General features: G+C 35.9%; 1 protein-coding gene across 1 annotated transcript; it reads left to right on the top strand.

Moving 5' to 3' along the window:
- Nucleotides 1–1,362: 1,362 nt before the first annotated feature.
- LOC107789092 (uncharacterized) lies at nt 1,363–8,839 on the top strand. The gene is made up of 7 exons (XM_016610859.2): nt 1,363–2,122; nt 3,525–3,579; nt 5,764–5,838; nt 5,982–6,073; nt 7,140–7,221; nt 8,052–8,135; nt 8,445–8,839. Exons 1-7 carry the CDS (start codon nt 1,743–1,745, stop codon nt 8,568–8,570), a joined length of 894 nt encoding a protein of 297 aa, XP_016466345.2. The 5' UTR covers nt 1,363–1,742; the 3' UTR covers nt 8,571–8,839.
- Nucleotides 8,840–12,246: the final 3,407 nt, after the last annotated feature.

Below are 12,246 nucleotides of genomic sequence, written 5' to 3'. Positions count from 1 at the left end.
ATATATCCCAATACATTTGCTCCATTAGATGGAGAGAACTGAGTTTACTACCGTGCACTAAAGATGTTCACTTAGTACGTTGTTGGATCATTAAACTAGAAAGAAGGTACTCACATTATCTCAGTCTTATCCTCATTCCACATGTAATTTCAATTCTAGTGGTTGATTGAAAACTTAAAAAATAGAAGTCCATCATTAAAGGCCGTTCGAAGCTTCGATTTTAGAAATTGAGTTTTTCGAGTTTGTTAGTTGTTTGGATTAATTATTGTTCTAATTGATTGAAAACAACAAGAAGAGTTCACAACAAAATTTGAAGTGATTGAAATAGATTTGAGTTAAATTTGAGTTAAATTTCAGAAGGTGCTCAACAAAGAAGAAGAACACGTGAAACTCCATTGGTAGAATTCATATGCATAACAATGTATAATATTGTATAAATACCTTTTATATACTATTATATACAAGGTTAATACATTCTTCTTCTTCTTCTTCTTCTTCTTCTTCTTCTTCTTCTCTTCTTCTTCTTCTTCTTCTTCTTCTTCTTCTTCTTCTTCTTCTTCTTCTTCTTCTTCCTACACACCTATACATAGTGTATCACAAAACATACTTTTTACTATTGTGCTTATATATTTTTATACACTTTTATGCACTTGTATCCATAATGTACCTCCTTGTATAAAAGTATATAACATTGTATAAAAGTATAAATATTTCTAACGGACTTCTTGTACGATTTTCACTTTGTAATTCTTGTTCAAAATCAGTCCAAATCTCTTCAAATAACTTCAAATTTTGTAGACACACTTTAGACTATTTTCTAACAAGTCTAAACAACACCCACTCTAAATTTCTCACAAAACTTATTTAAGCTTGTTCAACAATGGTAGATTACCTTAAAAATCTAATTTTCAGCATCAAATGGATTTGATTTGTTGAACTAATATTTGAGTCACAATTATTGATTCAGAGATTGGGTTAGAAGCTTGAGCTTTTAAAAATCTAAATAGCAATTTTGAGAATCTATTTGAAGTTGGATGCGGAATCTTGACCTATTGTTCAGGCTACAACTTTGCAAAATTGTATGCCTCATAATTGCAATATGTGGGGATTGTACTTATATGTAATTTTCTCTTCAATTTACGTGCTTTAATTTCGTTTTTATGTTCTAAAATTAATGTTACTTTTCTACATTTGATAAGTTTTTTAATTCCAACAGTTTTCATACCCTTAAGAATTGACATGATATATTTAAAACCATAATCCAAATAATACTTTTAGTATGCTACATACCTTTAGTTTAAAATTATAATTCAAATATCTATCTTTATATTCTTAATCTCATCAAAATAACACGGAGGAAATTACTATACTACTTAGAAATGTCAATTTAAAGTGGAGGATGTGAATTGAAGAAAATGAGAAGTTCAATTTACAGACTACAGTCACGTGGTTGGGTGGAGAAGAAATTGAAAGATGCCTGCCAAAAGGAGATATTTCTAACAAGGAGCCGTGCAATAATTTTAGAAACTTGTGGTTAAGAGTACTTTTCCGTGAAGAAATTGAAGCAAGCAAAGCCAAAATGCAAAAGCAACGAAACTGCCACTTTCCTCGATAGTACTCTTATTGCTTATACCAAAATGTGAAACAATTGTCACCTTCTTAACAAATCATAACGGTCATTCTCTAATTTCGTTGCACCTACCCACCCCCCGCCGCGGGAAAAAAAAATATCTGCTTCAACAATGGCGCAATTCACGGTGAGAGGGCGCGTTAAGCCACTGTTCAACGGCGATGGACTCTCCGTCGGCTTCGAAGTTACCGGTAGTCCTTTAGGTCGCCGCTTTAAAGTTGTACGTGGTGGTGTGCACTGCAGTGAGGCTCCTTGTTCATCACCGCTACAACTTCAGGAACTCAAACTCCGGTTTTCTGGTGCTCGTAGTAGTACTACCAGAGTCTACGCAAATGCTTCTTCCTCATCAATCGGAAAATCAAAGAAGTTCCGCTTGAATGATCAATCGAATGGGATGAAGGAGGAGGTTTGGGAGGAAATCATAGAGGAAACGGAGTTTGAGAAGGATGAGCTTTCCACTTTCAGAGGCTTGGTCTTGGACATATCTTACAGGTGTGTGCGTTTTCTGGTATAACTAGTACATTCACTGTTTGAAAATTAGGGTTCGAGTTCTTTTTGGGAATGATCTTGTTTGAATTCTTTTGTAGAGTTGATAAAATAAGTATTCGTCATTGGAGTATACTGTACTAGCATATAAAATCTGATCAAGTGAATTATTTAGTCTTTAGTGTTTGACTAATACTATTTGTCATTATTTTTTAATAAGTATGTTTGGCTAATGTTATTATTTGATTGTTCTTGAAAGCCCATGACTAGTTTTGTTCATGTGAGACGTCACATGTTATAGGGGGTAAAAGAGATTGAAGAATTTGTAAAGGTTATAACTATTGAGGTACAATTTTTTTTGTTGTTGTGGCAATTAAACAATTTTATTACCAAAGTATAAATTATGTACAGCTCAAGAGATAAAGAAAAACAGTCTGCTGAGCTGGACAGAAGGCCCCCAGCTCAGCTCTCATCTTATATCCTACCAATTTCAAGCACCTTCATCTCTACTATTCCAGTTCAAGGATAAAAATTCAAGTTTTTTAGTTTTCCCGCTACGGATGGCTTTATCGACCCCTTATGAAATACATCTTGAACAATCATCTTAATGATAGTATCAACATCTCTTTTATTGTTCATGAATACCCTTTGATTCCTCTCTTGCCAGACATAGTAGACACTCCCGGCTAAAACCATCCTGTACAGCTCAGCCTCTGGATTCTTGCCATTATAGTTAACTACAGCTCAGTCAAGTTCATCGTTACAGCTCATTACTTGACTCCGAATACCTTGCCATTGCAGCAGTTTACTCCATATTTCAGTAGCAATTGTGCATTGAAAGAACAAATGTGCTATACTCTCAATTGCCTGGTTGCATAAGGGACATATATCAGATGAAATCACTCCCCACTTATACATCCTATCTCTTGTGTACAGTCTTCCACGAGCAGCCAGCAATACGATGAATAACCATTTAGGTGTACCAATATTATTGCAAGTTATTCTTCTCCAGGGAACCTTAGGATAGTCACCCCTGAGCTTTTGATACATCTTCTTGATAGAAAAGTGCTCCATGTTGAGGTACAAATTTCTTCATCTTTTGTGGTAAAGAAGTGGTTTCCTTGAAATCAGGATGAAGAAGAATGGAGGATGGAGGTCTTGGGTAAAGAAAGAGGACCCCCAATATTCTTATGCAATGCATTTGGCTGAAAGTATTCTACTTTTTTGGGTTAGGCTGGTGCTGTACATCTGAACATAGAAGAAGTCTGCTTTTGTTTTTCATGTTGCTATCTTTCGTCATTTCTATTTGTTTTGCATTGTATCTATTGTTTTAAAATTTAAGTAGTTACTGGAGTGGTATACCTCTTTTTGAATTTGTTGTCAAGTCTAATTACTTTTTGCTTGCTAGGCCTGTTAATGTTGTCTGCTGGAAACGGGCTATTTGCTTAGAATTCATGGAGAAGGTCAGACCATTTGATTTCTTGCTGTTGTTAGAACTCCTTGTAATTACTACATTTATTTCTTCCTGTGGCCTTACCGATCAAAACCAAAAAAAAAGAAAAGAATTTCTTCCTGTTGCCTCAATAGAGCCAGCATCAGATCCAAGATATAAACTCCATGTGTAATGAACTTTTACACAAATTTATGTTCCGCGTTGAAAGTTCAGGGTTCATATGAACCCGGTGCATCAACCTTGCGTCCGCCCCTGAATAGAGCTGTGTTTAAACAAAAAGGCCAAATTTTTTAGATGGCAATACGTGAAACTTCGTGGAAATACTAATTGCTTGATTGTTTATGAGTTAGAAAACAAGGCTGGTTCTATCCTAAACTGTTAGAGCCTTTCAGTCTCTTTGAACACAACCTGACTCCTTCCCTCATAGTCCTGCCATCTTGCGCATTGGGAAGAAAAAGAAAGTTACCCTATCCCACTCAGGAGCTGGAGGTATTGTTTCCCCGTTTCACGCCAGATATGCGGGTAAATTTCAGAGTTAACACCTCTCCACAAGGCTTTATTTTGCTTTGATCTAATAAACCCTAAGACTAGGCATGTTTGCGTCAAAAGTTCAGTTACGTTGGCTGAGAAGTGCTTGAATCACCTAATACATTAACTATATGCACGAAATCAGCCTTGCAAAAGTTTGATTTACTGTAATAATTCTGTAGCTTATGACATATAGACAAAAGAAAAAAGGATTTTCATACCCCTGTGAACAACATTAATAATTTTTTTGGATTTTGTTAGCTCCCTGATCTTAGCATAGACATTGTATTGGAGCCCTTTTGATGTTGACAATTTTTTGTTTTGTTAGCTCCCTTTTCTTTAGCATAGATATTGTACTGGAGCTAGCCTTTTGATTCCTTTTGTAACTATGCATCTTTTTCATGCCTTAATTAATGATATTTAAACCCTCAGGGGTTGGCCTGGTGGCAATTGACTTGAGCCTTGGGGTTTGCTCCCTTTCAAGGTCTCAAGTTCGAAACCCACTGGGTGCAAACAATTTCTGAGGGCCATCGGACTGGGTAAAACCTGAATTAACCGTGGTGCACTTGCGGGAAACTCCTTGCCGAGGGCCTGTGCACCCCCGGGATTAGTCGGGGCTCAAAGAGACTTGGACACCCGGTGCAAATCAAAAAAATTAATGATATTTACTTACTTCATTGGAGTAAGGTCTGCGTACTCACTACCCTCCCCAGACCCCACTTGTGGGATTATACTGGGCTTTTTGTTGTTGTTGTTGTACTTCATTGGAAAAAAAAGAAGTAAAGAAGGAAAAGAAAGCCTTGATATCTGAGGTCTTCCATTTCAAACTTAGTAGTGATGATATTATGCATGAATTTAGGATGTAAAGTTTGGATTCGAACAAGGAGAAATGAATTAATATTTTCAATTTATGCTTACTAAAAAGGTTGTTTTGTTCTTGTTACATTGTACTTAGAGTCCAGTGGATGTGATGGTGGAGGTCACGATTCCCATTGATGATTGCTGATTTTGTGGTTGTGTACATGCTGATGATTCTTTTCCTTCGGGATATTGTGGAGTAGGAGAACTCAAGTCTTGTTTAGATGGGGAAATTAGCTTGTATAAGCCCTTCTATTAAGTGGAAGGGAAAGAGCTAAGATAACCAAATTTCCTTCTCTCATGAACCAATCTACAGTGAAGGTTCCAATTCGAGGTGACTCAATCTCAAAAATTTAAAATCATTTTACAAAAATAGGTTCCCTTGACCCCAAACTTCAGGTCACCAATTTGACTATCCTTGGAGAGACAAGCTTCTTAGAAATTAAAGCTGCTAAGCTTCAAAGAATCAGTGGCTCAATGTGCAGTGTCAACTGGATATTTAAAATTCAACATGTAATGTCCGGACACGATATTTGCCAGGGATTATGTAAATGACTTAATAACCTTATTAGCTTTAGACTTAAAAGTTTTTAATCCTTTAATATTACAGCATTTTTCATACCCAGAAAAGTATTAGCATTATCAACATTCTAATCTGAACTAATCTTCATGACCAGTTGTTAGTGCATATTGTGATTTCTAGTTCTGATCAAGTTACTATTGGGTGAAACTGTAAAGCAACTTCCCAGCATCCTCTTTTTCACATTATTTTCTTTTTGATATAAAGCTTTTGATTTGTTCTTCACAGGCTGATGTTCTGGAGTATTATGATCAGACTGTAAATTCACCAAGTGGCTCCTATTATATTCCTGCTGTATTAAGGGTATGCCATTAGTCAGCACCAACGGCATTCTAAGCCTTCTCTGTGCATTTCAACTGGCATCATTGGCTTATTATGCTTTCTTTCTTCTTTATATCTTGATTTGTCTGTTCTTTTTTCTTACTCTGACATCTCGGTACTTCCAGGTTCCTCATTTACTTCAGGTTGTCAAACGGAGGAGAATAAAGAAAGCTCTCAGTCGTAAGAATATCTTTTATCGGGACAACTACATGTGCCAGTAAGTGCTTTGCCACCTTTTTGATGCCTGTAGTGGTGCTATTTAGTTCTGGTTGAAAACTGATATTAGAACTGTTCTACTTCTCCAAAGGAATGATCAACTGTTTTATTCTCTGAAGCAAAAATGTACCTGTAATTACTGTTGTGTGTTTGACAACAGCAAGCACGATGAAGTGAATAAGAAAAAATGAACTCTTATATCTCCACACAGAGTTCCCTTTTGGCCCCTCAACGGCCCTTTTCCCATCCGTATTGAGCTCAAAAAACATGTGGAGTATACTTTTGAAATCACATCTATTGAGTCCTACTCAGGCACACCAAAAAAAGTAAGGAGATGCCATTTTTCCTATCACTTTAATTGAGGCAAAGATGATTAATGGTTCTCATTCTTTTGCACACAAGGACCACCAAGACTTAAAAATTTCCTCCTTTTGATTGGATTCTTAGCTTTCGGATTAGCATAAATCACAGATTCCATAGTTAGAAAGCAGTTTTCTTGGTGGCTTCAAGGAGAAATTCTAAGATATAGAGTGGCATTTCGGGGGAAAGAAATGCACATCTCGGTTGCTTTCTCCACTACTAAATGCTGCAAGGCCATAATAGTCAATAGATGCTCATTCCATGTTGCGAATTCCTGCTACTCTACCAGAAACTTTGAATGTACGTCCTCTGTTATCTCGAACAACCAAGGAAACATCTATTATGGATGACTTTTGCCACTAAACGCCAAGCCAAAGCAACTTTGAAGCCTATTACAAATTCATCAACAAAGTTATCATGTTTTACATTCACAAAGATCTCCACCATTGAGCACAAGTAACCGCCTCATCAAACCTTATTTCTCTTGTCCTTGTTTTATTGTTTATTCTCAACAAATTTTCTCCTTAGATGCCCTTATATTGGAAATCCGAGTAAGGTCTTGGTTTTGCTACTATAAATGGGACAGATTTTATGAAAGCTAAACAGAGACAGGACGTGTCTTGAGCTCTCTCAGCTTTTCCTGTACTTGTGACTTGGGAGATCATGATTTATAATCAATGTCCTAATGCCTTTTCCTATATTAACAGATATTGTTCTTCGGATGAGAACTTGACTATTGATCATGTTCTGCCAATTGCCCGTGGTGGAGAATGGACCTGGGAGAATCTGGTAAGATTGCCTATAATGTTGTCTAACTCCCGCTGTCAGTTAATTATTTTTCTATGCAAATAATAATGTTTGTGCTAATTCGGCTTCAAAAGATTGCACCTTTTGTCCTTATAAAAGGCCATGACTGGTTAAGCATAAATTTGAGTTGGTCAAAATCTTAATGTACTCGGTCTAATTCGTCACTTGATTTCTGCTTATTTTGATTAGGAGCAAAGGATGTGTAAAAAAGCTATGTATAATATGCGATATAGATCATGCACAGATATAAAGGACAAATGGATTTGGTAGGTAAAATGTGGATAACATACTAGAATTGTCTCAACTAGTCCGATGATGTTGAAATTCCTTGGGAACAGGACTGACTAGAATGAACCAAGTCTCAGAAGCTGGATGGTGCTAGTCTAACGATTATTATTGCGTGAGCACCAGTTTTTGTGTAATTTGGTTTTGCAACTTGAACTATCTTGTAATATCTCAAAGCTTAGTGAAAGTATTACAATAGATGAGCTTAATAAATATCATCTGCTTTGTCAAAAGGAAAATTTCAAGTTTTAATTAATGTTGTAAATTAGATTTATATTGCAAAACAACATTTCATTATATCTGAAGTGGCAACTCTTGAATGAGGCTTCCCTTTTTCCTCAGTTCTCACTTCAGATAGTGTGTATTCCCCACTCCCCTACCCTCCCCCCTAACTTAAAGGTTTGAAATCCTGTTAATCCATTTGTCTTGCTTCTGTTCTGAGCTCGAAAGATGGGATATATAGGCCCACAAGTTTTTCGCTGCTGGAAGTTCACATTGGTGCTTAACATTAATATCTCTTCCAATAGGTCACTGCCTGTTCCAGATGCAACTCAAGGAAGGGTCATAAGACACCCGAGGAAGCAAATATGAAGCTTATGAAAGAACCTAAGGTATTACTGATTCTTATCATTGTAGCTTCATAGCTCCAGAACTGTGGCAAAGCTTCTTAATTGAAAACAGTTTCATATATGTTACCGTTTTCCTTGTTTTTTTTCCTGTTTTATTTTACTTGTTTCTCGTTCTCCTTTTTTATGTTTCTTCTCTGAGGTGATTTGGGGGTGAAGTACCATGTTTAGCAAAAAGAGTCAGCAGAAATGGCAGTACTCCTGTTGAAGTATCATGTTTAGCAAAAAGGGTCAGCAGAAATGCCAGTACTCTTGTTTTACCCGATAAAAGGCTGCTTAATTGTGATTTTGCAGGCCACTAAAGAGTATGACATTCTTGCTATACCTTTGACCAGCTCGGCTGTAAAAATGTTAAGATCGAAAAAGGGGACACCGGAGGAGTGGCGGCAGTATTTATCAATGCCGTCAGCAGCCCCTTAGTATCAACGTAAGGATCCAGCTTGTAAATTCTCTTCCTTGTGCAGAAATGATAGCAGTCGGAAATTCAATCTGAAATACCAAAACTCAGTTGTACTTCTATGTACCTGTAAATGTTTCTCTTCACCCCTACGTGGTTGTATATATGATAAATGCTCAAAGGCTCTAGTAATCCATTGGAGTTTCTAGTAATTGGTAGTATGCATAGGTGATCTTACTCACTGTTATCCTCCATTGAAGCAATGACAAATAAAAGGAGATCTCGACTTGATCCTTCATAGTTGCAAAATATAGTTGAAGGTGCATTCTTTCCTCTAAATAAGAAATGAAATGTAAAAATTGTAGAGATAAGGCACCTTATATATCTTAGAAGGGAAATCTGTTATCTTCTTGGATCTGTCTTAATTAAGATAAAACATGCATCATTTGACTTAATCAACGAACCTTTGCCACACTAATTAATTTATGTAGTTTCAATTTTGATTTGGGAAAAGAAAACTACCACATCTTTGATATGAGAATTTACTTATACAAAATTCCCTTTTATTGATTTATTAGTTGCGATAGCCCGGGCCCAGTTGCATAGTTAAGGCAGTAAAGTTGTGCTACTTCATTTTTATTATCACAAAAGTATAAATAAAAATCTCTTTTGAACTCCCAAAAATATTGTTAATAGGTTTTCAAAGGTAACGTTGGAGCGGTTTATAATCAAGAATCTCAAACAAACGTAGAAGCCTTGATGAAGTTCATAAAAAACGTGTAAGATGTAACTATTGAGTACCATGCGAATGATGCAACAATTTGTTTAAGCTTCAGCTAAGATCTCATCACGAGTGTAAGTTCTGTTTGAGATATATGCAAGAGTCATCTTTAATTAAGGAAGTTGTCAGCATATATAGTTTTTCTTTGTATGATCTAAATTGAATCTCTTACTCTTCTTCATCATCTTAATATTTCTAAGTTATGGTCTAAAACTGAAGTTATTTTTATATTAAAAATTCTTTATTTTCTTTAGCTACACGGTAAATTTTATAAAACGTAAATTCTTTATTTGATGAAATTAGCCATTTCATCACCCAATGAGCCTCCTTCTTGTAATGGTTTTTGGTGATACTTTTTTGTCTAACCTTATTTCTCTTTTCAAAATTTTCGTCTACGTTCATCTCTTTTGAGCTCTAAAATCTTCTCTTACTTGTATTTAGTTTTACCTTTTCTAATTTTCTTATATATTGTATTTACTGTGGATCTCCAATGTAATTATATAAATCGCTAATAATTTTAGCTGTAATTTTGGGCTTTCTGTTTTGAAAAAAAATCTATATTTATTTGGGAAGTGATCGCACAAAAGTAGTTGATAAAATCGCGATGGTATTTTCTTTGTTCCTAAATGGGTCCGTTTTATCTCTTTTAGGTATTGAATTGCCACTATAAATCTAATCTAAATAAAATAGATACAAAAAGTATAGGTGGGGGAGTGAGTTTCTCTTCATGCACGAGGCCTTAACGTAAAGATGTCAAAGATTAAGCAGAAATGACCATCATTCTTCATATTTATTTTTAGTTTCTATAGTTATTATTAGTATTATATGTAAAAAAAAGCTAAATAGGCACATCTATCAAAGAGAAAACTCAAAAGAAGAAATATAAGCAGAAGGGTAACGATTGCCGAACAAAAGGTAGTGTTGTACGATGACACGTGAAAAGAATGTTTAAGCTTCTTCATGTGTTTACTTATGTATATGTGACGATCCGATAGGTCATTTTGAGTACTAACCTTTATTTCCGTGTTATGAGACTTCCATTAGCTTCATTTGAAGGTTCTTGATTTGCGTGCGTGGTCCGTGTCTTTTGCCAGAAAATTTTTACGTAAAAATTTGAAGAAAATATGATTTTAACTTTAAAAATAACTTGAGTTGATTATAGTCAATATTTTATGTAAACTATCCCGTATCGGTATTTTAACAATTTCGGTAGGTCCGTATTGTATTTTTGGACTTAGGCGAATGGCCAAAATTAAAATCGGAGGTCCCTAGGTTGATTTGACTTATTTTGCCAAAAGTTAGCAATTTGAAAGTTTAAAAAAATCTTAGGTTTGACCGTAGGTTGACTTTATGACTATCGGGTTTGAATTTTAGTTTTGGAACTTGGAATAGGTCCATATTGCTATTTGAAACGTGTCTACAAAATTTGGTGCAATTCGGCGTTGGTTTGATAGGATTCAGATGTTTGGTTACCATTCTAGAGGTTCTTGAGTTTTCCTTTGAATTTTATTCGTTTTGATGTTCGATTTATAGTTTTAGATGTCATTTTGGTATTTTGATCACGCGAGCGAGTTCGTATGATGTTTTTAGACTTGTGTGCATGTTTGGTTTGGAGTCCGAGAGTCTCGGGTGAGTTTCAGAGGTGCTACGGATGAGTTTGGATAGTTTGAGGACTGTTGGTGCAGTGTTTGCTTCTGGTGTCTGATGCAGATCTCGCAATTGTGAGGTATGGCTCGTATTTGCGAGCCTCACTTTTGCAACAAAAGTTAGCAATTGCGAGAAGGGCCTGGGATAGGTGACCTCGCATTTGCGAGGAGTGGGTTCGCTTTTGCGAACTGACGTTGGTCGCTTTTGCGAAGATAGTGGTCGCATTTGCGATCACGGGCGACTTCAGTCAGCTTCGCATTTGCGAAGCGATTGGGCGCATTTGCGAAGGGGTTTGTTCGCATTTGCGAACTAGTCGCATTTGCGAATTCTGTGCTTTTGGTGCACAGTTCGCATTTGCGACCTGTGCTTCGCATTTTCAGTGTTCGCATTTGCGACACCTGCAGCTGGGTAAAAGAGGAAAAAATGGGACTTTAGCTCATTTTATACCATTTCTCAACCCTAAACACTCTAGAGGCGACTTTTCAAGAATTTCTTCTTCCCAAAATCCTTGGCAAGTAATTCTAATCCACTTTCTTTCAATTTTTCATTACTTTTCATGAGACTTCAACATCAAATCTAGGATTTTCATGGTAGAAATTAGAAATTTTGGTAGAAATTAGGAATTTTGTAAAATTGGATTTAGACCTCAAATTAAAGTCGAATTTCGAAATAAATCACATAATCGGGCTTGATGGTGAATGTGTAATCGTGTTTTGGTCTGAATCTCAGGTTTTGACCAACGAGCTCAGGGTTGACTATTGTTGACTTTTTAAAAAATGATTAAAATTGAACCTTTTTAATTAATGGGTTTTTCTAAAACTTATTTTGAATTGTTTGATCGATAATTTGCTAGATTTGGTTGGTTTGGAGGCTTGTTCAAAAGGCAAGGCCGTAGTTGATTGATTGCATTATTCGCAGAGTGAGGTAAGTGTTGTGTCTAAACTTGACTTGAGGGAATTAGGACCTGTTGAACTATTTGGTATGTGAATTTTGTTGGAAAACGGCGTATATGTGAGGTGACGAGTATATATGCGCCGTCATAGGGTTTAGCATGTGGGATTGGGCAATTTATTTCTCTGTTTTTATTTATTTCATGTTATTTCTTGTTATATGCTTTAAATATTACATGTTCTTACTTGGCATCTATGCTATACTTGTTAATTGTTACTTGCTTTAATTTGTTCATTTCTCCCATGACTTCTGATCATTTGCTACCTGTCTTTACTTGCCTTAATTATATATTCTAATTGTCACATGTTTACCTGCTTTTA

Source organism: Nicotiana tabacum, chromosome 4, assembly GCF_000715075.1.
Source record: "Nicotiana tabacum cultivar K326 chromosome 4, ASM71507v2, whole genome shotgun sequence".
Lineage (NCBI taxonomy): Eukaryota > Viridiplantae > Streptophyta > Magnoliopsida > Solanales > Solanaceae > Nicotiana > Nicotiana tabacum.
Note: the sequence above shows the minus strand (reverse complement) of the source record. Positions and strands in the feature narration are given on the sequence as shown.

Coding starts and splice junctions, on each gene's coding strand:
- LOC107789092 (XM_016610859.2), top strand. CDS start 1,743: ATGGCGCAATTCACGGTGAGAGGGCGCGTTAAGCCACTGTTCAACGGC. Junction 2,123..3,524: donor GTCTTGGACATATCTTACAG/GTGTGTGCGTTT, acceptor TTTGCTTGCTAG/GCCTGTTAATGTTGTCTGCT. Junction 6,074..7,139: donor CGGGACAACTACATGTGCCA/GTAAGTGCTTTG, acceptor CTATATTAACAG/ATATTGTTCTTCGGATGAGA.